The following is a 25,871-nucleotide window of genomic DNA, read 5'->3' as shown; positions in this document are numbered from 1 at the left end:
ATTGAAATCAATCTTTGCTTATATTACACCTCGATCATGGTTTCTAATAAGAAATGCATGTAGCTGAATCTGTAATATGCCACACTTGATTAAAGAGAAACGAGAGAAAACATTGACTTTCAATTGTTTAAATTGAAATGGGCTATTTGGAGTTGAGCCAGGCATGATGAAAAACTCCATTTTCTTTATACACAACTTCTAACCTTAAGAGTAATGTGGCATTCATCAAGATTATCAGTGAACATTCAGAAGTAGCCTTTCGTTGGCTATAGCCTATAGGCGCTTCGATGAGAACGCTATATTATTGGTTCAATGGAAAAAGTTGGTACATTAACTTGTACACAATAAGGTATATGGTGTTGTTTGAGTATGTGTGTGTGTGAATGAAGGGAGAGGGATCAAGGGATATCCTTGCACTGATGTACAGATTGATTGTGTGACAACTTTACAGCCAAAATCCAGGACTCAGCTCTCCTATGCAAGGCAAGTGACAGTTCTGAGGAGGCGTAAATCATAGAAGGTGTTCACTAGGAATTTCAAGATGATCAAAGAACATACTTCCAAAGCCAAGGTTTGGAACTCCGGGTTATGAAGATACAGCTGAGGAATTACGTGCAGAGCTTGTAGCGTGACGAGTCACAAACGACTCGACGAGCGGATTTACTAAATGAGGTGCTTCGTCCTTCAATAATGCAAGCAAACATTGAAGTCAGCAAGTTTCTCGAAAAATTAATTGCACAAAAACTAAATCGGCTAGCCATTTAAAAAGACAATCACAAGCTCACAACTAATTAACCACAACCAAACATGTCAGAACACTTGGCATGAAGAGAGTGCGAGACAGACCTGAGGACAGTGTCCAACATTGGGAATGACAACAAAGTCTTCCACAGATTCGAAATTTTTGTAATTTCTTCCAAGCTCAATCGGCTCCCACGGATCTTTGTCACCCCATCCGATCAATACAGGACACTGAAGAAGAGAAAAATGAGAAAAGGCAACAATGGCATAGAGAAAATTGGAGTTCCAAAAAGTACCAACTTCAGAGGAAGGCAACCTTCACGTTAGGCAAAAGTTCTTCGGGAAGGGGCCCGCCTGAGTAACAAATGAACTCCAGAAAGACATCGGCAGCACCCGGCTGTAATCCGGGATTTAGGATAATTTGCACTAGTTCATCTGTAACTTGGGAGGTGTCATGGTAACACTGCAGGAAACGTGTAAAAGGCAATCACAACACCATAAAAGAAATGTTGAATCTTTAGGAACCTCGTTCATATAATCACTTGATCCTTTTATTTTTAGTTTTCCGGTGTAGCTAGTAATATCTAAAAACTTAGAACCATAACAGATTTTGTTTTAAATTCCCCTACATCTACAGGCCAAGAAAATCAGTAACTTTGTTGAATTTTCAAATGAATTTATTTACCGGTGTTCTTATTCTGGTTCTTATTGCATCCCATAAATAAAAAATAATAATAATAACAAAGCAAAAACAAAGATACCTGGCAAAGAATATTCTTCACAGCCTCAGGGGTTGCAACAGTTTTAAAAAAATATTTTCCTAGAGCAGTATTCCTGCAACAGTCGAGACCTTGGATGACAACTTCAGTCTAAATTCAATAATTGATATATGGGATGTCTTTTACCTCAGCAAACTCTGAAATGATTTGATCAATGGCTTCCCATACCAAGGCTGCTTCTTGATATGAAGCATGCGTAAAGATATGTTTAGAAGAACAATACCTTTACAGATCTGCGGTTTCATAACTGCTGCCTGCAGACCAACTACGCCTACAAGAACATGCATTCAATAATGTTGAGAAATATGCCGAAAACTGAAAGGTTGTCTTCATAACAAAGAAAATTATATCCCATTCAGTAAAAAAGAGAAGAATAACGATGAAGAGAAAACGATTACACACTTATTACTCGAAGATTTGATACTAGTTATGCAATCATATGATCTATTTTTTTCATGAGATTTCCTGTGTGAACACGAGAAGAGGAAAACTGGGGATTTCGACATAATCAGGTAGCCGAAATAGCGACAATTCAATCTCGAAACACACAACCACAACAATCAAATAGAAAGACTACGGCTGGTTTTATCATGTACAAGATAGACGTGAAATAGAGGGAACACTTTTTGAAAATAGATAAAAATGTGCAAGTCCAAACTTGATTTTATCAACTATAAGTTAAGGACCATAACAAGATACGGATGGCAAAAATAAAGAAAAAGTATTTACTTCAAAAATGAGATGGTCACCTCCTATCGAGTTACAAATAAAAAATGCTTCATCCTGAACCACGTCAACACAAAAATCATTCAGCTGGGAAGCCCATGTCTCAAATGTATAAAAGCTTTCCCCAACTAGATCTGGGTTTGGCTTGTCTGAGTATCCATAACCAATAAGATCAACAGCGTAAACTCTATGTGATTCAGCAAGGGCAGGTATATTTTTCCTCCAGTGGTCACTGAAAAGGAAGACAAACCATCAAGCACTGAACTTCGCATGTGGAACAAGATGCAAGGACGATGACTTGGTTCTTATTCTAGTACAAAGGGGTAAGTATAATTGCCGACTTTTAGCTGGCAAATTGCTCGACCTAACTCACCCCACGTCAACACTGTCTAACCATCACAAACAGGAAATCAATGGCTCAACTAGGTAGGTGCTCAGGCAAATCTATCATTGGTTAGGGCAGAAGACTTGTTAGGAACCACGACTCTCCACAATGATATGATATCGTACACTTTGAACATAAGCTCTCATGGCTATGCTTTTAATTTCCCCAAAAGGCCTCATATCAATGGAGATGTATTCCTTACTTATAAACTCATGATCATCCCCTTAATTAGGGGTTCTTCTCAATTCTCCTTTAGTATTCTATATGCAAAGGTCTTGCAGATGGACGTGGAGCCAGTCAGAAGTTTCTCAACAAAAATCAGTAACAGCAAAATAATTTGAATCCATACTCATAAAGAACCTTGTGTAAGTATTCTCTACAGTCTAATAATCTTCCTAATTGAGGCAAAGGCCTAAGCTCCTCATCCAGGACAATAATAAAATACGCAATTATGAAAGAATAACTGAATAGATACCTAATGACATTTTCTAGTATCGGCAATTTGCATCGGTAATGCCTATAGTAAGTAGTACGAGAAGCAAATTTTGAATGGTGAATACCTGTTTGCTCCAAAACCATGAATCAATATCAATGCAGGGCCATGATCTCCTGAACACTGGTAGCGAATAGAGTAACCCCTCCAATTCCAAATGCTGCAAGACAGGAAAAGTGGATCAATTAAACGTTGAAACGACAGAATCAATCATTATTAAGGACACAAAAACGGCTACCAGCTTCGGACTTGGAGTTGGGAGCGGGTATTTTCCGATGAGATTTGCAGGCCTTGATCTTCGAATTGGTCGCCAAATTGAGAAGACAAAAGAGACCCATTAGACTTAATCGGATAAAATGCAGGGGCTCTGCGGGGCAATCCGAGTTGTGGAGAAAATGAATGAGTGAAAGTGAGTGAAGATGGCAGGACGCCGGCGGTCACTTTAGAAGAGGAAATTGATGGAGGAAGTTTGGAGAAGGGCAGAGAGGAAGAAAGAGCGCCGGCCATGATTCTACAGAGGAACCACGACTGCTCGCTGAAGAAGAACGATATTTATATAAGGCGTCGTGTTGCTAATTTATCAACCACCCGACTCTCATCCCCATAAACATAGCTCCCGCCTTTTGTTCCATTTTCTGTTTTCTTTTTTTTAAAGAAAAAACTAAATTAATAAAAAAATATATGTATTCAAAAAAAAAAAAAAAAAATCCTAAAATTCCAATAATACCCTTTAACTTAATCGATGCTTCCCAACCAGCCTCGTACCAATGGAGATAGTATTATTTGATTATAAATCCATGATCATTCCCTAAATTAGTCGATGTGGGACTTTTATCCAATATCTCCCCTCGAACAAAGTACGTCTCCCCTTAAAGATTCTTTTTCTTTAGTAGCTTTGATTTGGACTTTCCAAAATGCCTCACACGAATAATTTATTATAAATACAGGATCATTCCCTAAATTAGCTGAACTTTTATCCAACATATTTTATCCTCACTTACATACTTACCCATAGTAAAATTTCGAAAAGGTAAAATTTAGTTATAAACTAAAAATTAAAAATTAAATAGCTATTTTTTCATAAAAGGATTTAGAGGAATTTATTATTTTTTTTTTTTAACGGTTGTAAAAAATAAATTAACCAGACTTTTACTGGAAAGGAAAGCCACAGAAGTTAAAGTCGGGTAAATTTCGATCGAGCGATCCAGCAACTTTTAACTTTTCCCTCCAAAAAATACAACTTTTCACCTTTGTTGATTAACCCAACTTTCCGCTTTATTTTTGCCGTCACGCTTTTTTATTTTTTTTTTAATTTTATCTTTAAAAATTTATGTTCAAATTATCCCGCCAACGAAATATGCTGCGGATCCGTCACTTTTTATTAATTCTCGATTTTTAATTATATATATATATATTTTTTAAAAATGTTGTTGCATAAAATTTATTTTTATTAAACTAGTTTCCATAAAAATTAGCTAAAATCTAATTTTAAAATTTATCTAAACATCATTAACTAATCAAATATTAAATTATAATCAAAGACTACTAATTAATTATTTTTCTAGTTATATAGACGTGAAAATTTAAATATTTGATATTTAAATTAAAATTAATGACTTAATCATATTAGATTAGTTGTTAATTTACCATCTCAAAATTCGACGTATATTTAGTATATATATATTTATGAATAAGAGTGTTATTCATATGATAATATGTTAATTGAATTGTATTTATTTAATAAAGTATAAAATATTTATATTGATCAGAAAAATAGAAGAATAATTAAAATTCCTTAAATAGCATTAAATTTATAGTTAAAATTTAATTAAAGAAAAAAAAGGAACAGTCTGACTGAAGCTGAGCTGGCATGGAAATTGGGAGGAATTAATTAAAGGCTTGTTTGGTTTATTTTATGTATTAAATAAATGATTTAAGCATAAAAATAAATGCAATAGTAATGATGGTTAAGGAAAAATAAAATAAATATAAATATAAATATAAATATAAAAAAGAAATGCAGAGTGTAAGCTGTGCTTAGCTAGCTTTTGGCTTTTGCCCTAATCAAATCAAAACAAATCATCATCTTCCAGCCTCAGCTTCTGCCTCTGCCTCTGCGCTGCACAGCTTACGGTGTGTGTTCGCGGCGAGGGGAGGCCATAGCCTGCGTTCTTTGAGAATCTCGATCTCTGTTCATCTCCTTTTCTTTGTTTCAGCTTTGAACGTTCAACTGTGATACAAATTCAGTTCAATTCAATCCAATTTCTTCCATAATTCACTGGGAGTTCTTGTTTTCAATTCAAACCCTACCCATATCTTTCACTTTTTGATCTTCAATGGATTCCCAGTCCACCCAGCTTCAGCAAGCGCAGCTTGCTGCTATTCTTGGCCCTGACCTTGCTCCTTTTGAAACGCTTCTTTCACACCTTATGTCCTCCTCCAACGAGCAACGATCGCAGGCAGAGCTTGTCTTCAATTTGTGTAAGCAGACAGATCCTGATTCTCTATCTGTGAAGCTCGCACATCTCCTTCAGTTCTCTCCTCAAGTTGAGACGCGTGCCATGTCTGCTGTTTTGCTCCGGAAGCAGCTAACTCGCGATGATTCATATCTCTGGCCTCGCCTTAATCCGTCCACTCAGTCTACGCTTAAATCCATACTCTTATCGTGTATTCAACGGGAGGAGGCGAAATCGATATCGAAGAAGTTATGTGATACGGTCTCGGAGCTCGCTTCGGGAATCTTGCCGGATAACGGATGGCCGGAATTGTTGCCGTTTATGTTTCAGTGTGTGTCGTCAGATTCCCCCAAGCTGCAAGAATCGGCTTTCTTGATATTTGCGCAGCTTTCGCATTATATTGGGGATACCTTGGTGCCTCACATTAAGCACTTGCACGGTGTGTTTTTGCAGTGCTTGACGTCTACCTCCTCGAGTACTGATGTGAAGATTGCGGCCCTCAATGCTGTTATCAGCTTCATACAGTGCTTGTCGAACTCTGCTGATCGTGACAGGTTTCAGGATTTGCTGCCACCGATGATGAGTACACTAATGGAGGCGTTGAATAACGGGCAGGAGGCAACAGCTCAAGAGGCACTTGAATTGTTGATTGAATTGGCTGGGACGGAGCCGAGGTTTTTGAGACGGCAATTAGTAGATGTAGTGGGGTCGATGTTGCAAATTGCTGAAGCTGAATCGCTGGACGAAGGAACGAGGCACTTGGCGATCGAATTTGTGATCACTCTTGCAGAAGCCAGGGAGCGGGCGCCCGGAATGATGAGAAAGATGCCACAGTTTATATCCAGGTTGTTCGCCATATTGATGAAATTGCTCTTGGATATTGAAGATGATCGGGCATGGCACGCTGCTGAGAACGAAGATGAGGATGCAGGCGAGACCAGTAATTACAGTGTTGGGCAGGAGTGTTTGGATAGGCTTGCAATTTCTCTGGGTGGCAATACAATTGTTCCTGTTGCTTCTGAGCTGTTTCCTGGTTATTTGGCTGCGCCAGAGTGGCAGAATCGCCATGCGGCACTGATTGCAATGGCCCAAATTGCGGAGGGTTGTTCAAAGGTATAAAAGCTAGTCGTGAATTGCATCTTGTTTTTGGTAGTTTGTCCGAATCGAACATTTCAACGAGAAAGGAGATGTTTGAGTTCACTCATTTTGTTGCCTTTTAATCTCTTTTTGTTGAGCTCGTGCTAGCGAGGCATTCAACTGTTTTTAATTATTGGATTGGGTGGTTGTTGAACAACAGAATTGTTGGTCCCTAGACACATTTTCTTGACATATTTGTTTGATTTTTGTGAGCGTTCAGCAAGTTGCTTACAGTTACCGCAAGCTTAAGATTCTAATGGAATTTTACGAACCTTATCATGATAAAAAGGTTTAATGTGAAGGCTATGCATGTATAACTTTGGCATCAATTCTTAATTTTTTTCACCACCGTTCATGGATGTGAACCTACTACATGTTGGAATGGCTGGATTTTAGCCCGCCAATTGAGCAAACAATCTATGAATTCATTCGATGCATTAGTTCTTAGTTCAGACTTCATTTTTCTGAAGTTCATGTTCCTCACTCTTACTCTTTTGCAGGTTATGATAAAAAACTTGGAACAAGTGGTGGCAATGGTTTTAAACTCATTTCAAGATCCATATCCTCGTGTTAGGTGGGCGGCTATTAATGCAATTGGGCAGTTATCTACAGACCTGGGTCCAGATCTGCAAGTAAAATACCATCAGCAGGTGCTTCCCGCACTTGCTGCAGCAATGGATGATTTCCAGAACCCTCGAGTACAGGTTAGTTATAGCCATTAACTTCTGGAATATTTCCAGGTTGGTTTTTGAATAGTCATGTAGTCATCATGATAATCTTCTGGCGATGCTTTGAATTAGGACCCTTTGTTCCTATGCCTATCATGAAAAGGGGGAAACCTATATTTCCAATTTCAGTTGTCTCACGGATTGCCATAACCTATCTATACTTGATGCCAAACATGACTTTGGAAAACCTTAGTTATGATGTCAATCAATTTTCATAATTCTGTACTTTGATAGCTGGAAAATAAAGGGATGGTCTTTCCTTGTATGAAGATTCCTCTAGTTTCTTCTTCATCATTTCTGGAATGTTTTGTTGGTCTTATTGGTTTCAATTTTAGATATAGAACACGGTTAAAATAGTAGTTGCTGAAAAAGGATTTCTACCTCAAATGGGGAATTGTCACTATGTATGTAGGAAGCAACCAATGCTAAGATCTATTTTGTGCTTTTACTGTGTGTATGGTGTTTGCAACTGTTTCCTTATTCAATTCAGAGCATGTTATTTTCGAGGATGACGAAAATTCCAAATCAATCTTTATTTCGTTTTAATCTTGATGTTTTTCCTTGGGAACTAGCCAGTTAGTGATGGTATATTTGTTTTTGGCTTCTCTTGTTGCCTGTGCAGGCTCATGCTGCCTCTGCAGTTCTCAACTTCAGTGAAAACTGTACTCCTGATATATTGACACCTTACTTAGATGGGATAGTTAGCAAATTGCTATTACTTTTACAGGTATGTTGATAAGGAAATTTGTTTATAGTATGCCGTTGCACTTCTAACTACCTACTTCCTTAACGTAATATTCATTTTCTTCCAGAATGGGAAGCAAATGGTGCAAGAAGGGGCCTTGACTGCTTTGGCTTCAGTTGCTGATTCATCTCAGGTATATTTTTAATATATGTCATGCTAAAGTGTTCTCTGATAGATGATGATACGGTATAATGGTTTTTGTAGGAATACTTCCAAAAATATTATGATGCTGTCATGCCATACCTGAAAGCTATCTTAGTTAATGCTACTGATAAGACTAAACGAATGCTTCGTGCCAAATCCATGGAGTGCATCAGTTTGGTCGGAATGGCAGTTGGAAAAGAGAAGTTTAGGGATGATGCTAAGCAGGTAGTTACTATGACATTTGCCTGATTTTTCAAGATTAACTTTGATCTACTTCTTTACATAGTATTTATTCTTGTCTACATTAATAAAATAATTAGATAAGGACATTAAATTTTGTGAAATGGACCTCACTTTAATTTTTTTGGTCATATTCTGATATCCTTTTTGTGGGGGGGGGGNGGGGGGGAACAGTGAAAAATATTAGCCTTCTACCATTACTCTGGTTCTGTGGTTCTATTGTCACTGGAGCAAGTTTTATTTGTTTTTGAAAATAAACTCTTTTCCTACTTTTTTATTTTTGATACAAACGAAATAATTTTTCTGTAGCCCTTGTCTCTTTCCACTTTTAACAGTTGGACTACTAGTCCACTACTTTTAAAAGAAGAAATTGGATTGGTGTTGCCACTCTTTCACGCTTTCAGTATGTAACCTATCGTGCTTGTCACTTCACAAGGTTATGGAGGTGCTGGTGTCATTGCAAGGATCTCAGATGGAGGCAGATGACCCAACTACAAGTTATATGCTACAGGTATGTTTTACCTTTTGAATGGAAATTAAGAACTCTCATTGACAAAAAAACTATTTTCACGGTTAATGCTAAAAATACCTCATGTTTCAGGCATGGGCACGACTTTGCAAGTGTTTGGGACAAGATTTTCTCCCTTATATGCGAGTGGTCATGCCTCCATTGCTTCAGTCTGCCCAGCTTAAGCCTGATGTAACCATAACATCTGCTGATTCGGATAATGACATTGAGGACTCTGATGATGATAGGTCTACACATTTTCCATGTTCATTTAATATTTCGTTTCATTTGACAATGAGGTTATGCAATATTGAGTAGCACTTCAAATTTGTTTGTCTTCCCTTTGCCCCTTTCCCAATGTTATTGATGTTAAAAGTATATCGATAAATATTTTTTATCAGACGGTAGAGAAGCTGGATATCTATTGTCTACTGTACTGTCATATAGATCTGTATTTGACTGACTTTTGATATTCTGGTGATGTTTCAATGTCTTTGCAGTATGGAAACCATTACTCTTGGGGACAAAAGAATAGGAATCAAGACTAGTGTGCTTGAGGAAAAAGCTACAGCTTGTAACATGTTGTGTTGCTATGCAGATGAGTTGAAGGAAGGATTTTTTCCATGGATTGATCAGGTGTGTATTAACGGCAGTATTTAGATTTATTAAATAGAAAGATAAGAAATATTATTCATAAAATTAAGTAAGGAAGTGGTACAGAGGGATGTATGGAGTCTCTCAGATCCTTGGTAGGGAATTGCTACCAAGTTTTAAATGAGAAATGATCTACATCTTTATTCACCTTTCCTTCAATTCATATACTAATGGTGGGAGCAGGGTGGTTTGAGACAATGAAAACACTCACATTCAACTACTATTTTCCTTTTTCTTTTGTTTTCTTTTTTGTTTTTGTTTCTTTCTTCATCTCGAGTTTAGCAACAAGTATGGTGTAGAGAGTTGAACCTCTGACCTCTTGGTTGAGGATATATAACTTAATCCGTTAACCTCATATCTGTATTCAAGATTTCTGTATTCAAGATTATTGTATGTAGGTGGTAATGTCTTTTAGCATCTATTTAGGTTGGTCCATACTAGTAAGAACACCTAATGTGGCTTGCGGTCTTTTATTGGACTGAGATGAATTAAGTTTACCCATCAAAGTGGAGAACCCGATGTATGGGAGAATAGTCTTTACACTTGAGTACCTCTTTATCAAATGCCTGAGAAAAGTTGTTCTAAGATTAACTTCAAAAAATAGAAAGCTTTAAAGATGTCTTGTTTTGTGCAGGTTGCTCCCACCTTAGTCCCACTTCTTAAATTTTACTTCCATGAAGAAGTCAGGAAAGCAGCTGTTTCAGGTGCGAATTTGTGTGCCTTTGAACTCTTATTACAATTTCCTGTATCCGATTGTGGTTCTGTTCTTTTCTAGCAATGCCGGAGCTTATGCGATCTGCAAAGTTAGCTGTTGAAAAGGGCCTTGCTCAAGGACGTAATGAGACCTATATAAAACAGCTGTCAGATTATATAGTTCCAGCTTTAGTTGAAGCTTTACATAAGGTATTATTTCAAAGTCCTGTATTTTTGGAAAAAGAAATTTTTTTTCTAGTTCTTTAGTTATTTAAATTTCAACTTCTAAATATTGTGCAGGAGCATGATACAGAGATTTGTTCAAGTATGCTGGAGGCATTAAATGAATGCTTACAGGTTTGATAAATACTAGTTTTCTGTCAGATTCTGAAACTTCACCCGCGCCATCTAAATTTTTTATTATTAAGAGACTGTGATTTCATAGATAAATGAAAACATTGATGTCTAAGTATATACTAATATTTTTGTATTTCTTGGAGAAATCAGTCCTTTAGGTCCATCAGCTTCAGTATCTAAGTTAGGGTGCACCGTTGCATCCAACATATAGTAAAGGAGAGGATTAAACTTAAAAAGATAAAGAAACAAAGATCTAACGCTTTTAGTTTCCCTACTTGTTGCCCAAACTAAGTTGTTGGAGCTTCATTATTTTTCATATCCTAGCTTTACAAAGATAACAAACTATGTTATTCTTGTTCGAGACTATTCTCTACAATGTTTTGAAGCAATTTATCAATACTTAGCCATTCATTTTGCTTACACACATGTTTTAACCATTGCTCTCCTTTTCTGGTTCTGGTTAGTTGGAGATTGCTTTTGCAAGTCTCCTAACTCAGACTTTAAGTCATCCACTCTCTTCTTGTGTGTAGTTGTTCCTATTCAAGATAATTATTTCTTATCAATTGAAAAACGTTTTTTTATTGCCTTCACGGAAAGGTAATTATTGTTGATCGCTTCACATTCAGATATCTGGACCACTTCTTGATGAAAGGCAAGTCAGGTCTATAGTTGATGAGATAAAACAAGTGATCACTGCGAGTTCAAGTAGAAAAAGAGAGAGAGCAGAGAGGACTAAGGCAGAGGATTTTGATGCAGAGGAGGGGGAATTGATTAAAGAGGAAAATGAACAAGAGGAAGAAGTCTTTGATCAAGTAAGTTGTCTCAATCTGAAGTTTGCTATATTTATTTCAGAAGTCCATTTTACATCCCAATCAGTTTCAAGACCTTGTTTATTTATGGACTGTATCTTTGATTCAGATTGGTGAAATATTGGGAACTTTGATCAAAACATTCAAAGCGTCTTTCTTGCCTTTCTTTCAAGAGCTGTCTACATATCTAACGCCTATGTGGGTAAGTTCCAGAAAATTGGGCAGATGTTTCTACTTTGTCATGAGTGGAAGTTTTTTTTCAGTTATATCTAATTGTTCAAATAACTGTATAGACTTTGTTTTGACTATTTATTGATCATAGAGCCAATTGGATTTGGCTGATTATTTCTTCCTTCCAGTAGTATATGGGTCTCATCTTGAAAATAGTTTAAAGTTGTCAAATTGGCATTTTGGTAATTCAAAGGAATGAAGTTTGAACTTGTTGACTCTAATGTTGGACAAAGAACTTTCAAGACTTGGTCTCTGGTTGGTGAATTAGTTTGGAGAATTTCTTAAAGATGGGAGAGCACAATCCTCTCTTGCTGATTAACTTTTTTGCCTGTTTTCCATGTACTTCGGATAATGGAGAGCAGTCTCATTTGTTTGTTAAAGCTGTAAAGAATGATGTAATTCTCCGAATGAGAGATGAGAAAAGATTTAACCAATCGTCTGAAAAGAAGTTGGAAAGGATGTTGAAATTTGTAATGTTTCTTCAACTTTCTGAATACCCACGGTTTCTTTTGAGTAAGAACCTCTTCTAGTGGAGTTGGTTATACCTTCAATCACTCCTGATGGTGTCACATTATTTTGTGATACAAGAATTTAGGTATATAGGTCTTCTTGTTTATACATTCACACACTTTCCGACGCCCCTGTCAGTTGATCTGGAATCTTTGTTTATTGACTGGAAGCGACAAAAATGGGTGTGAAACCCTCGAGGACTGGAGGTCTTACCACAGAACTGATAACAATTGTATTAAAACAATGTAATATCCATAGATTATTGAGTTGTAAAAGTTGACTATTTTAATTCAATATAAGCCTAGTTTTTGTGATAGTTTATGTTGTCTTTTGTTCAACTCGTTTGGGTGAAAATGCAGGGGAAGGATAAGACGCCTGAAGAAAGAAGGATTGCAATTTGCATCTTTGATGATGTTGCAGAGCAGTGTCGTGAAGCAGCGCTGAAGTAAGCTTGCTTTGCTTCATTATTTCTTTGAAAACATGTTTACAAACAAAAACCTATCATTATCTGGCTTCTTGTTATGCAACAGATATTATGATACATATCTTCCCTTCCTACTGGAAGCTTGCAATGATGAGAATCCAGATGTCAGACAGGTGTGTACTTACCAACAGTGTTAATTTGCTGGGTTTAGTTATTTTCCTTCTCATTGAATTGTATGATTTTTCTTTTCAGGCTGCTGTGTACGGGCTTGGTGTCTGTGCAGAGTTCGGTGGATCTGTGTTTAAACCACTTCTTGGAGGTAACTTTATATACATTTCTCTGGAAAGATTGTGTTTTGGACAGAATATCAATTTTTTAATGAATTTTTGCAGAGGCTCTGTCACGGTTAAATGTTGTGTTACGACATCCTAATGCTCTACTGCCTGAAAATGTAATGGCATATGACAATGCTGTTTCGGCTCTGGGGAAAATTTGTCAATTTCACCGTGACAGTATTGATTCGGCTCAGGTAATATTTATTTTTTCTAACTATGAATTATTTACCACTGTAGGTGAGAGCTTTAACTTTCCTGTTATTTGGAGATTATGGGCAGTCCCCAAAATAAGAATTACATTTCCACTTTTTCTGATGTGTGAAAAATGCACTTAACTACGAAATTTTAGGCACTTATCCTGTTCAGTTGCTTTATATGCAGATAATAAATTCTTAAATTTTTCGTTATGTTATCCATGCTCCTAGAGACGTGTGTCAAACCTTTCAAAGATTTTTACAGGACTCAGTGGATACTCTATTTTTTGTCTCTCATTCATAAACTGTGTACGGTTTTGACAGGTTGTTCCAGCATGGTTAAACTGCTTACCAATAAAAGGTGATTTGGTTGAAGCAAAAATTGTGCACGACCAGCTTTGTTCTTTGGTAGAGAGGTAGGTTTATCTGCTACTATCCCCTCCCCATTTTAGTATTTGTAACTCTTATCTTTTCTTTAGTCTAATTGTTACAGCACTATACTAAGATAGTTTTATTTGTACAGGTCGGATATGGAAGTTTTGGGCCCAAATAATCAATATCTTCCCAAAATAGTTGCTGTTTTTGCCGAGGTCAGTTCGAAATTTAATCAGTTTATCATATTTCACAGTAACGAAGGACTTTTGGATTATCTTTGACCAGATGAATATAGTGCCTCCATTCATTTTCTAAATATTCTAAGTCTTAAAAGAAAACACAGAATTTCTGTTTTGAATGTGAGCAAGATCTATGGCAGAACATGACACTCTGAGCCTTATTTGGTCTTATTAAGAATGAAAAGAGCCTGTAGTTCTTATCCTAACCGCACTCATTATCCATTCAATATGGCTTTAGAGAATGGTAGGCATTTCATAAAAGGGGTACTTATTTCATGCCTGCCTATATTATTTGATTGGGATCTGAACGAAAAGTTTGTTAGAGGGCCGAATGATGTTAGTTGAGCATTTTACTGCTGCATGAATCAATCTATAACCTGCAGATAACAACAATTGTTTTCACGATAAAAATGGGTGCTATCAATCTCTTATGAAGTGATTGAATCTAGGATGTTGTCTTATGACCGTTATGTTTTAGATTGAGCCATGTATATCTCAAATCAATGAGTCGATGAAAATGCTCCTCATGATGAAAACCACTGCAAGTCCAATCCCTTGATTGATTCTGTATTCTTTGTTGCTTTATGATGTTGTATAAAGAGAATGGATCGATTTAACATACCTTGATTGGGCAATTGGAAGTGCTCGATTGAACCAAACTCATGCTATACCCAAAAGATAGATAGATAGCGACCCTCCAACAATAATTGTTCATCGTGGCCTGTCTGTTTTGTAGTAGTAAAAGCAGTGAGATGCTACGTGGTGCACGTTTAGATAACGTGAGACAATGCTTCGTGCACCCTTTATTTAACTTGAGAGGGACTAATTGCATGTGCAGGTTCTATGTGCGGGTAAGGATTTAGCTACAGAGCAAACTGCAAGCCGAATGATAAATTTATTGAGACAGATGCAACAGAATCTACCGCCGTCTACCTTGGCCTCAACTTGGTCCTCCTTGCAGCCCCAGCAACAACTTGCTTTGCACTCTCTCCTCTCATAGTATCTTAAAAGGTGACACTCTGGATCTTGCTGCTGCCCCCGGGATGCTACACTTTTTTCTGTCCTTGTTTGTGTGAAATATATTCGTTCCCATTCTTTGCCATAAAATGCTCTCAAGCATGAGTTTTGTCTAGTCTCTTACAGGGAGAGGCATCATTGTCATTTGATGAGTGGAAATCATCGTTGCTGCTGAAAATGAATGTGCAAAAAAGAAAAAGAAAAAAAAAAAAAAAAAAAAAAAAAAAAAAAAGTGTATATTTCATTTGTTTAATTCCAAGTGGGTCGGGCCCGAGGAGAGGTCAATGTTAGTTGCCGCGGAGGCAATCCTTTTACAGTTTTGTTTTGGTTCTATTAACTCAGTATCATTGTCATTATAAATTTTGGTCGCAGTTTAAGTTGAAGAATGCATCAATGAATTTTGTGATTGTGTTATGTTACTTTGATTTGTTTTCAATTTTGTTTCTAATTTAATTATAATAAACTAATATAATTTATCTAAATATATATATATATATATATATATTTAATTCATATAAAATTATTTAATTTTTAGAGTATGACATTTGTAATTAATTCTTCAAATTGCTTATTGTAATATTTATTTACAATTAAAAACTTTATATAATTTTATTAAAACCATTTATTTTAAGATAGTTATTAAAATTAATTACTAAATAAACTAAAAAATTTAATACGTAAGAAATATTAGTTATTTATATGAAGGACACGAATGTTAACAAAAGACCAAAACGCTTGAAAAATTATATAGCGTACCATGTTTCATTTATGCTACTATCGGAATAATTCATTAAATTTTAGATTATGATTTTATCCTATATTTATAGTTAATATGTATTAAATTAAATTAAGTTATGCATGTAACCTCGATGCATTTTAAAGCCTTAAGATGAAGTGTGTTTTAGAGCTTTGAGGGAAAGCTGGAAAGAAAAAGTCCAAAACAATGTCTGCTATGTGGATCTGGGTCGTAACATTTATTATCGTTATTATTTATTTTTTAAATTATATTTGATTTCTCATAATTTTATATGTCTGAAAAATGGTAAGTACTTTGTTTTTGTTTTTTTAGAGTGATTTAACAATACATTTAAGTTTTTTAAAAAATTATTAATACCTTCCCATTTTTGAAAAAATTGAAATAAAAATATTATGGTTAGTGTTATCTTTTAAAATAAAATACCTGAAAATTTTAAAAATAACACTAACCCCTCTTAACCTTTATAAAAAAAAAAAAAAAAAAAATTAAAAAATTATTAAAAATTATTTATTAACTTCTTAAGAAAATGAAGTGATATATTAGATATAAATAAANCTATAAACTATTTTGTAATTTTGTAATGCTAATTTTTAAAAATATAAAATAGATGAAGGACATATTACAAACAAAATAAAAATTGAAAAAATAAAAAATATTAAAAATATAGGAATGAAATAATATTATTATTTATAATGTTTTGTAAGAGATGGAGGGAAGAAAGGACAAAATGGTTTGAGGCTGAGGAACGAAAGGAAACGACGGAAAGATATAAAAGTTGGGCCATTAATTTTGCCGAGAAGAGATTCAAGAGAATCCACCACCACCACCACCTCCCTCCTCCATTCCTCCTCTTCTCTCCTCTCATCAATGGCTGACGATAAGAAGTCCAAGTCCGCCGGCGTTTGGCCCACTGTCAAGCCCTTTGTTAATGGCGGTGCCTCTGGAATGCTCGCCACCTGCGTCATCCAACCCATTGATATGGTCAAGGTGCTTTACCTCCTTCATCCTCTGCTTTTCCTCCTCTTCCTTTTCGTTTTTCTTGCCACAGTGGCTTTCTTCACGGCTTCTATATGCTTCCCTTCCCCTTTCTTCGCATGGTGCTTCGTTATGCTGTAATTGACATTTCTGCCTTGCTGTTCTTGGCGTTCTTTGTACTCCTGCCTTGGTCGGCTTCTCTTAGGTGAGGATTCAACTTGGTCAAGGATCGGCTGCTCACGTTACAAGAACTATGCTCAAGGAGGAGGGGCTTGGTGCGTTTTACAAGGTTTGCATACTCAATCTGTGCTTAAAAGTTTTCTTTCGTTCTCTGTTTCTTCTTTGGTATGGTTATTACAATATCTTTCAAACTGCTATTATTATTATTGTACTGCTTGCATTGAGCGTTCCATTTTTCCTTCGCTTTGATTAATTCCTGATAGCAAGTTGATGTATCAATCGCTATACTTCATACCATCTCTTGTTAATCTAGTATTAATCTACTGATTCCGATCATTAAGGAATGTCTTTGTTCCGGAGTACCGTTGTGTTGTGTTTTGCTGAACTATTCATTTCTTGCAACTATTGATTTATGTAGAGACTATTGGTGTAACAATTGAGGAGTTACTATTTTCGATGTTCTTGTAAATTAGGACTTTGTCCAAGTTGACTTTCTGTTGGGGATTTGTTTACAAATTTCTTGGTTGATTTAATTCTTCTGGTGAGGTAGTGCCCGACACATAGTTTTGTGGATTATATCTTGTCTAAACTTCATTTTCCAATCAGGGGCTATCTGCTGGACTGCTCAGACAAGCTACGTATACTACAGCAAGGCTTGGATCTTTTAAGTGAGCTCATTACAAAACTAGAATTGAACACCTCTGTATTCATACTCATTAGGCTATGGTTTTACTTCCAACATTTGATCTTATTAGCGTTGACATAGTTTCTGAAAGAACTTTGAGGAAAATTGCACTTTTTAGTCCCTACATTTTAGGAAAGATTGCTTGGTTCCTATAGTTTCTGAAATAACTTACTTTTATGTTAAACTCATCAATACCATGCTGATATGGTAACCATCTAAGACTACTGGAGTTAAATTTTCACGTTCTAAATTACAAGGACCAAGTAAAATCTTCCTGCATTGTTTTTCTGGTTTGTTTTGTATATATGGTTAATCATACAGTTGTTTTTCTCCATTTCTCCCCTAGGATATTGACAAACAAAGCAATTGAAGCCAATGAAGGAAAGCCCCTCCCACTGTATCAGAAGGCCTTATGTGGGCTTACAGCCGGTGCTATTGGAGCATCTGTTGGTAGTCCAGCAGACTTGGCTCTTATTCGCATGCAAGCAGATGCGACCTTACCAGCTGCCCAGCGTCGGAACTATAAAAATGCCTTTCATGCACTATATCGCATTCTTGCAGATGAGGGGGTTTTGGCTCTTTGGAAAGGTGCAGGCCCCACTGTTGTAAGAGCAATGGCATTGAACATGGGAATGCTTGCCTCATATGATCAAAGTGTGGAGTTCTTCAAGGATAACCTTGGATTTGGTGAAGCTTCTACGGTGTTAGGTAAGATTGCTTTTGAATGCTATAAGCTGATCCAAGTGCCTGTTTTTGCAATTTTTTAATAGACTACTTTGCTTCAGTACCGTTAAAATTAATTTTAGCTCCCTGTTTTTGTTTGAGCTTTCTGTATTTTAATTTATTTTGATCAAACAATTACTTTACGCTATCTTCTTTTATCTCCCAACCTATTTAAACCTGAGAACTCATCATTTTGCTATCTCTTTCTTAGTTATTATTTATTCATATCTTATTCACATGCGCACAGTTTGACTCTGTTGGAAGAAAAATATTTGCTTAGCATAATCATTGTTGGTCATTAAGTGATTTGGTTCCTATTTTCTGTGGCATTTCTTTGTTGATTTTAGGGTCTCTATGGAATGATAGATAATTTTGAGAGGTCAAACTGTAAGCCTGTGATTAATTAGCTCTTTCTTGGAGTTTAAATTTCTTTTACCCAGAAGACCCAAGTATTTTTTTTTCTTATTTCTATGATCTTTCTTGGAGTTGAAATTCAATGGAAGTTCGTTTGTCTTTTTTTCCTTCTTCCTCTTTTTTCTGTGTATTAAAATGGCAATCTTTGAAAATGTTCGTTTATCTTTTTGTTACTTGGTAATATTCCTTTAACGATTATTTATCGATTTATTTATTTCCTGTTGTCCTTAGCTGCCAGTATGGTGTCGGGATTCTTTGCTTCAGCGTGTAGTCTACCCTTTGATTATGTGAAGACTCAAATTCAGAAAATGCAACCTGATGCTGAGGGAAAATTTCCCTACTCTGGTTCTTTAGATTGTTCCATGAAAACTCTCAAGGCAGGAGGGCCGTTTAAATTTTACACTGGATTTCCAGTGTATTGCGTCAGAATTGCCCCCCATGTCATGGTATATCTTTGTCTTTTTCTTGTGTGCTTTAGAATAGCAATACGTCCCCCCCCCCCCCCCCCCCCCCCCCCCCCCCCCCCCCCCCCCCCCCCCCCCCCCCCCCCCCCCCCCCCCCCCCCCCCCCCCCCCCCCCCCCCCCCCCCCCCCCCCCCCCCCCCCCCCCCCCCCCCCCCCCCCCCCCCCCCCCCCCCAGAAAAAAAAAAAACCCCCACAACTATGAAGGTGAGAAAAGAGTGAATTATCATGGTATATCTTTGTCTTTTGCATGATCCATTGATGTTGGTACCATATTTAAGAATCAGCTAATTAACTAAACTAAACTGAATGTTGGGTTCTTGATGATGCAGATGACTTGGATTTTCCTAAACCAGATTCAAAAGGTGGAAAAATCCTATGGGTTATGAAGGACTGGCCGGTTGATGGAGATCCTTTCCAAGTTACTTATTTTTCGTTCTTTGGTCGTGTTGTAATCTAACTTTCTTTGAATACAGATTTCCAGACTCGAGTTTAAAAGCAATATAACCTTGTCTTTCTGTGCAAATGTGGTTCAAAGGTCAAGCATGATTGCAATAGGGGGAAGATATAGTATTACTTCTGTAATATGAATGTACCAGATTCTCACTGGCAAAAACCATGGAATTCATAATAATCCCTGTAAGAGTTCTTTAAACTATGCCCTTGCCAACTCCATTTTTATCGACTCTATGTTTGAAATTAGCATGGGGAGTATGCTGCTGATCTGCAAAAGTGAGTTGTTCATGTCTTCTTTGCCAACATGATAGTTTAATGTTCCTTGTTATGTTACGAGGTCTATATTATCAGGCTAAGACAATCCCATCAACATGTATAAGAAAGAATATAGCTTCATTAAAAGAAGTAATCAAATGGTAGAAGATATACAATCGGATGCAAGTAAAAGCATGATGATGACACCAACAGAAGCAATGCCAAGAGGGGAATTAAAGTTTAAAGGAAGTAAGCAAAAACAAGACCAGATAGAGAAGCAAAGAAGGAGGAGTAAATAAGAGGAGCATCTGAGGCAGGGGCAGGAGCAGGAGCCTCAGAAGGAGCAGCAGCTTGGGCCATGGTGCCGGCAAAGGCCACCAACACCAGCAACACCAGGAAAAGCTTCAACTTCATTGCTTCCATTGCTGAAATGATATGTTGTGAGATTTGCAGACCTTTCCCTCCTGGCTTTGGGCTGCTGTTGAATTGAAGAACAGTGGGCGTGAACGTGGGTGTGGGCTTTGAGAGGGGGAAGAAGAGCCTATTTATGATGCATTCCTGAAAGCCAAGCCCCACAACTCGAGAGGCTGAGACAGGTACAGGGTGGTTTTGGTTGGTTGCTTTGCCTTACAATCCGCTACCTATCTGTGTGGGTCTCCTTGTTTTGCTGTCTCTGTCTTTTTTTCCTTTTTCCACGTGAGCTATGGTTTCTATTTTTATTTACAATCACAGTCCCTCATTCTTAGCCTGTTTTCTCCACGCCCCTAAATCAGGTACTGAAATGAAATACCAAGTTATCTCGTTTTTCTTTGCTAATTAAAGATTCTTTTTTTACAATGAAAAAATGATAATAACAGCTTTTTATGTTAATGTGTGGTCTTCTGTCTTCTCTTTTTCTATTTTATTTATTTATTAGGAATAACTATGCGAAGAATCTTGCTACTTTGGTAGGACTTTACGAGAAGTTTAATTTTATTTAGATGATTTGAATTGAATCACGTAAAAATGATTATAAATTACTAACGAGGTTTTTATACTTATAGCCGAGACAGATAGGTGCCACTACACTTGGAGATGAGCATGCTTGTTTTACGGGCCATGTATGCTTGACCTACCTTTGGAAACGAGCTCTCTCGTCTACCTGCTGATTTAGTACACGTGTTCTACCGGGTATGTATACTTGACCTACCTTATTATATTACGAGTCTCGAAAGAAGTCTAGATTAGTTCACATAGGTTTATAAATTATCCATATAAATTATCCAAAAACTTCCCTCATTAAGTATAATCTTGAATGGTTGGATGGAAAGAATATAGATCTGAACCCACATTCAATTCAATGGATCCATTGTTTTCATTTTATGAACAATTTGAACCATAATCTCTTCCTTGTTCTTCACTTTTTTGTACATTGATTTTGAATGTCTTTAATTGTAATGGAAGATGTCAAATCTTCCATCAACCAATAAAAAGTTTAGCGACCAGAAAATGAAAAGGTTGCAGAGTCACCGCCATCCTTGTTCCTTTCCCTTGAGAGGTGACATTCTACCTTTTTCCCTTTATAGCTCCTCACGAGTCGCCCAATTTCAGAGCCTTTAGAAAGTAAAGAAAGGATGAAACTGAGTAAACAATACTATTAATTAAAAAAGATTTCAACTTTTAAAAGTATTTTCTTTTAATTTTTAAAAAATTTAATTAATAACTACAGACTTTTTTAAAAAAAATCAAAGGATGGAAGAAAATGCTATTACTCTCTTTTGAAAATACCTCGTTGTTTAATTTGTTTACCGATAGTTCTTTTATAATTTAAAAGAGATATTATCTTTAAATACAATTTTCATCCATATATTCATTAAAAACATTTTTATAAAGGTTAAAAGTTCATAGACATTTTTTAAGTGAGTACTAACGGTAAAATTAATTTTAAATTTTTTTAAAAAAGTTAAAAAGATACTACAATAAAGTTCTAAGGCTATCTTTTAAATATCTTTGCAAGACCAAAAGAGGGTGTAAAAAAGTGAGCCTTTGTTTTCACTTTCTCTCAAATACACGGCTTACTAACCCCACTCAACATTCTCGGAAAACAATCGAATTGAGGTGAATAGAGAGGCATAATTCTTCGATTAAAGAACGTGAAACCATTCTAAACAAAGGTAGGAGAATAGGTTGGTGGCAATGAAGTAGGTGAAGTGGTTGAATTTTTCGAGCTGTTTCAACTACGGTTAGATGTAATTACAAGTCCAAGGGTATTTTTTAAACAAAGTACCAATAGTTTTCATCCAAAATTATCTATAAAAATATTTTTTTAATTTTTTTTTTTAAATATAGTTTAAGGATAATATATAAACTTTTGACCATTTTGATTAAAAAATGAAGAAAGTTGGGGGTAAACAAAAGATTACAACACCCAAGATTTACAGAGTGGTTAGGAGGTGGAAGAGAATGGCAGGGAAACTCAAAAGGCAAACCATACAAATAAAAAAAGAAAAAGATTCCTTAAGAACAGAAACTAAAAAAGCAGGCAAAAGCTTAAAGAAGCAGCCAGCCAACAATTTCAAACAGAGTATTAATGGCAGCTTGCAAGTGGGGGATGGCCCAACTTTAAGCCTCATGTGGTGTGGTGGGGAGCGCACAGCGCATTGTCACCCCCCCCCCCCCCCCCCCCCCCCCCCCCCCCCCCCCCCCCCCCCCCCCCCCCCCCCCCCCCCCCCCCCCCCCCCCCCCCCCCCCCCCCCCCCCACTCACACTCACCTTTCCACTCTCAAAAGTTTCTATCATCTTTAACCAAAAACAAAGGCTTTTATCAGTTCATCCATTGATTGACAACCATCCCCTCTTAGAGAGGAGTAAACTACAAACAAAACAAAGTGCAGCTTCACAAAGGCTTTGTTCCTTTCAAGCTTTTTAAGGGCCTAAAACTACTTCACACTACAGAGGAGAGCTCATATTTTACCTTTCTACCCCAACCCCACATGATCAAGGAGGTGTATACAAAGGAGAGAGAAGGAATTTCACTAGCTTTTGAATGCATGTTACAGGAGGGAGAGAGAGAGAGAGAGAGAGAGAGAGAGTTACATTGATGTGTAGTGGTCATGGGCAGTTTTGGTTTCTGCCAGGGCCTCCATAGTAAAAGTAATGGCCCCAATCTCCATTGCTGCCAGTTTGAACATCATAGCAGTTTGATTGCTCTGTAAAGGTACCAATCCCTTTGGGAGCTTTGAGATTGTTTGAGCTGTCAACGACTTGAATGTTCCTGAAATAACTCGACTTCCCGAACCCCTCTTCTGGAAAATGACCACTTCCCATCTGGGTTGAAGTGTGCAATCCATCAGGCTCTGAATTCACAACCTCCCCTCCCCACTCGACCATCGAGGCACTGTCGGCCAGGTACGAGAATAGGAAAGATGGCCAATATCCCAACACGTAGTCATTGCCAAACTGCATCCACCAGTGTCCTTCACTTGGATCCTACACAAGTTGTTCATCTCAAATCTCAATCATCAACAACAAACAAACTACTCAATTTTACTAATGAATTATGCTAACTACATGTGAGATCCCACGTCGGTTGAAGAGGAGAACGAATCATTCTTTATAAGAATGTAGAAACTTCTCCCTAACAGACATGTTTTAAAAACTTTGAGAGAAAGTCTAAGAAAAACTTATCTGCTAACGGTGGGCTTGTGCTCTTATACAATATGTCAATCAAAATACTTCGTTAAGCCACCCATGTGGGTTCTACATATATTAAAAGCTCAAGTTGGGGGAAATGACAAGAGAATCTTCATCTCAACCACTGCGATTTTTTTCGATTCCGACCCTTTTCTCATAAATTATACGTGTGGGTATTATTCTAACACCTAATGTGAAAACCCTATCTCAGCAGGACAATGTTCTCAAAATGATCACATGCACTTATCTTTGCACAGTCAGTTTCATTTGTCTTTTAGCATTTAACACAATTGTCGATGTTTCAATTTTTCTTTTCTGTGTTGTCCAAGTGAAGTTTGTCACTTACCTTCCAGATAAGTATGCTGATATCATACTGGGGACTTCGAAATGCAGACACAGGCGAGATGCTTGCTCCCATGGCTATTTCACTGTTCACTTGAATAAACCCTGAGCAGAGGAGGTTATAGCAACCTGTGGCTTGATATGCATCGCTCTGCAAACACCATTCATCATCATTAGAACAATAATATAGAATTGGAAGAATGAAACTCAAAGATTCAATGACAATATATTCATCACAGAAGCAAATCAATCTTACAGTCCAGTAAGTGAAGAGTCTTGTGTTGTTATCACCATACAGATCTGGACTGACCTGTTGTCATAAACAATCAATTATGAGAAACAACAATTATTGGATTAGCCTTTTGGTATCAATGAGTACCCATAGTACCTGCCAGCCAGCTTCAATACTATTAAGATCTTGACCAAAAGAGCCTCCTAATATCCATAACTGAGACAAGCTAAACTCATTAGGCTGCTGTATTTTGGGCTCCCAGACGTTGATTGTTGCCTTTGCTCCATAAAACTTATCTCCTTCCACATAAGCTATTGCGTGCTAAGCAGCTCCGAAGGGAACACCATGATATCAGAACTAAACCATAAAAAGACTGAGTGTATTCAAAAGAGAAAAGAATTACCTGATGACCACTTTGGTTAATGAGATCAGGATCTGCAGACCTCGGTTGAGGAATGCTTCTATGTCTTTTCTTTCCATATCTTTTGGCAGAGCTTGCTCTTAGAACATCATCTTTCTTGGTTCTTCTAATAGGAATGGTGTTTTCTGGGCACCTTCCATTTGCATGCCACAGCTGATTGATGGGGTTTGTTCTTTCTTTAGGCTTCTCAGACACCTTGTTCTCATCAAACAGCCCTTCTGGGTGGTAAGTAGGCCTCGTCTGATATACCAAACAAGTGTTCAAGGAATTTCAGGACAGATATATGAAGAAATACTTCAAGTAGCTGCAAAAGCTAAGATGAACAAACCAGAATTTTGTGATCTTTGATGAAAGGATGATCAAAAGCTGGTTGATTAGAAATGTGGACACAATCGATTATATCCCCATCTGAACTCTGCTTGAACATCAGAAGAACAGTCATAATCAGATCAGAATAACAAATCAAGAGAAACATGAACACTGGAAAATCTAAAAATTTTGCTCAATATGCTGAAATTGAAAGCTGCAATACTCAATCGATTGAAAGGGGGCTAGACTCATAGCATACATTATTAAAACTAAAAGAATGATACTCGATTACTTTCTCGCTATCTTCAAAGTACTCCGAAAAGCAAAAACCAAAACATCTTTTAGAGGGAGAAAGTAAGAGAGAGAAGAAACCTCGATTGTTTTCAATGGAGGCTTGTTTAAGCGCCTGAGATGCTTCTGAACTTCAAGCTGCTGCTTGGAAGGGGATAACCGAGCGGCGAGGGACAGACAGATCAGACACCATAAAGAGAAAACCAGCACCGGAGCTCTCCCGGCAGCCGTTCCTCTGCCAATCTGAGCAGGAACCATTTGGTGGAATCCGCCCAAATGCCAAAAATTCCACTGATCCAAAGGGAAATTAGCTAACAGCAAGTGAATCCAAGTCGAAGAACAAAGGTGGAGCACAAATACAAGCCCAAAAACTTCACAAAATGACGATCCACCTACCAGCTCGCGCGCGCTCTCTCTCTCTCTAAATCAGCTTTATATGGAATGTAACGTATGTTTCCATCGATCCTACTTTCTCAATAAAAAAGTGGGAATTCACCAGTCAGCCATTGCCATTGCCATTTCTTTTCTTACAAAATCCAAAAGAGAAAAAAAGGAAAAATGGAGGCGGATGCGGTAAAGATCACTTCTATATTATATCATCTTGATTGCACGATGACGAGAGAGAGAACGATGAAAGTGACTGAACCAAAGTTCTACACCATTGGGTGTTTGATGAATTTTATACACATTGCGAGTATTAAATTAGTGTTAATCAAATTATTCCATAAATACATAATAAGCTATCCAGTTACGAAGAACAACAGATTGAAACCAAACG

General features: G+C 37.1%; 4 protein-coding genes across 5 annotated transcripts; 2 read left to right on the top strand and 2 right to left on the bottom strand.

The window, feature by feature from the left end:
* Positions 1 to 231: 231 nt before the first annotated feature.
* LOC111490908 (pheophytinase, chloroplastic) lies at positions 232 to 3,716 on the bottom strand. The gene is made up of 8 exons (XM_023139563.1): positions 3,363 to 3,716; positions 3,192 to 3,284; positions 2,270 to 2,478; positions 1,647 to 1,791; positions 1,503 to 1,575; positions 1,058 to 1,204; positions 847 to 972; positions 232 to 682 (listed from the first exon to the last, which is right to left on the bottom strand). Exons 1-8 carry the CDS (start codon positions 3,629 to 3,631, stop codon positions 587 to 589), a joined length of 1,158 nt encoding a protein of 385 aa, XP_022995331.1. The 5' UTR covers positions 3,632 to 3,716; the 3' UTR covers positions 232 to 586.
* A 1,744-nt stretch (positions 3,717 to 5,460) lies between these two features.
* LOC111490944 (importin-5-like) lies at positions 5,461 to 15,339 on the top strand. Its single transcript, XM_023139609.1, has 20 exons — positions 5,461 to 6,693; positions 7,218 to 7,421; positions 8,068 to 8,172; positions 8,258 to 8,323; positions 8,395 to 8,559; positions 9,011 to 9,085; positions 9,176 to 9,330; positions 9,583 to 9,718; positions 10,371 to 10,440; positions 10,512 to 10,639; positions 10,730 to 10,786; positions 11,413 to 11,598; positions 11,705 to 11,797; positions 12,696 to 12,781; positions 12,867 to 12,933; positions 13,013 to 13,079; positions 13,153 to 13,289; positions 13,614 to 13,705; positions 13,813 to 13,879; positions 14,742 to 15,339. Exons 1-20 carry the CDS (start codon positions 5,461 to 5,463, stop codon positions 14,901 to 14,903), a joined length of 3,351 nt encoding a protein of 1,116 aa, XP_022995377.1. The 3' UTR covers positions 14,904 to 15,339.
* Positions 15,340 to 16,425: 1,086 nt separating this feature from the next.
* LOC111491528 (mitochondrial dicarboxylate/tricarboxylate transporter DTC-like) lies at positions 16,426 to 19,790 on the top strand. Its single transcript, XM_023140478.1, has 6 exons — positions 16,426 to 16,664; positions 16,858 to 16,941; positions 17,439 to 17,500; positions 17,864 to 18,225; positions 18,886 to 19,100; positions 19,448 to 19,790. The coding sequence occupies exons 1-6, from the start codon at positions 16,545 to 16,547 to the stop codon at positions 19,502 to 19,504; spliced, it is 900 nt and encodes a 299-aa protein (XP_022996246.1). The 5' UTR covers positions 16,426 to 16,544; the 3' UTR covers positions 19,505 to 19,790.
* Positions 19,791 to 22,605: 2,815 nt separating this feature from the next.
* On the bottom strand, positions 22,606 to 25,700 carry LOC111491194. 2 transcript variants are annotated; one of them, XM_023139990.1, is made up of 8 exons: positions 25,490 to 25,700; positions 25,175 to 25,384; positions 24,822 to 24,908; positions 24,476 to 24,733; positions 24,229 to 24,393; positions 24,097 to 24,150; positions 23,845 to 23,991; positions 22,606 to 23,294 (listed from the first exon to the last, which is right to left on the bottom strand). In XM_023139990.1, the coding sequence occupies exons 2-8, from the start codon at positions 25,349 to 25,351 to the stop codon at positions 22,917 to 22,919; spliced, it is 1,266 nt and encodes a 421-aa protein (XP_022995758.1). In that variant the 5' UTR covers positions 25,352 to 25,384; positions 25,490 to 25,700; the 3' UTR covers positions 22,606 to 22,916. The 2 variants fall into 2 exon arrangements, with proteins under 2 accessions (XP_022995758.1, XP_022995757.1); XM_023139989.1 differs by having other exon boundaries at positions 25,175 to 25,699.
* Between the last annotated feature and the right edge of the window lie 171 nt (positions 25,701 to 25,871).

Source organism: Cucurbita maxima, unplaced genomic scaffold (assembly GCF_002738345.1).
Source record: "Cucurbita maxima cultivar Rimu unplaced genomic scaffold, Cmax_1.0 Cma_Scf00016, whole genome shotgun sequence".
NCBI classification, from domain to species: Eukaryota; Viridiplantae; Streptophyta; class Magnoliopsida; order Cucurbitales; family Cucurbitaceae; genus Cucurbita; species Cucurbita maxima.
Note: the sequence above shows the minus strand (reverse complement) of the source record. Positions and strands in the feature narration are given on the sequence as shown.

Coding starts and splice junctions, on each gene's coding strand:
- LOC111490908 (XM_023139563.1), bottom strand. CDS start 3,631: ATGGCCGGCGCTCTTTCTTCCTCTCTGCCCTTCTCCAAACTTCCTCCA. Junction 1,792..2,269: donor TATTTGTAACTCGATAGGAG/GTGACCATCTCA, acceptor ATGTTCTTGTAG/GCGTAGTTGGTCTGCAGGCA. Junction 1,205..1,502: donor TGAAGAATATTCTTTGCCAG/GTATCTTTGTTT, acceptor CGTTTCCTGCAG/TGTTACCATGACACCTCCCA.
- LOC111490944 (XM_023139609.1), top strand. CDS start 5,461: ATGGATTCCCAGTCCACCCAGCTTCAGCAAGCGCAGCTTGCTGCTATT. Junction 12,782..12,866: donor TGTCGTGAAGCAGCGCTGAA/GTAAGCTTGCTT, acceptor GTTATGCAACAG/ATATTATGATACATATCTTC. Junction 13,290..13,613: donor ACAGTATTGATTCGGCTCAG/GTAATATTTATT, acceptor CGGTTTTGACAG/GTTGTTCCAGCATGGTTAAA.
- LOC111491528 (XM_023140478.1), top strand. CDS start 16,545: ATGGCTGACGATAAGAAGTCCAAGTCCGCCGGCGTTTGGCCCACTGTC. Junction 16,942..17,438: donor GGCTTGGTGCGTTTTACAAG/GTTTGCATACTC, acceptor TTTTCCAATCAG/GGGCTATCTGCTGGACTGCT. Junction 17,501..17,863: donor GCAAGGCTTGGATCTTTTAA/GTGAGCTCATTA, acceptor TTTCTCCCCTAG/GATATTGACAAACAAAGCAA.
- LOC111491194 (XM_023139990.1), bottom strand. CDS start 25,351: ATGGTTCCTGCTCAGATTGGCAGAGGAACGGCTGCCGGGAGAGCTCCG. Junction 24,734..24,821: donor TCAAAGATCACAAAATTCTG/GTTTGTTCATCT, acceptor TTGGTATATCAG/ACGAGGCCTACTTACCACCC. Junction 24,394..24,475: donor TTAACCAAAGTGGTCATCAG/GTAATTCTTTTC, acceptor GGAGCTGCTTAG/CACGCAATAGCTTATGTGGA.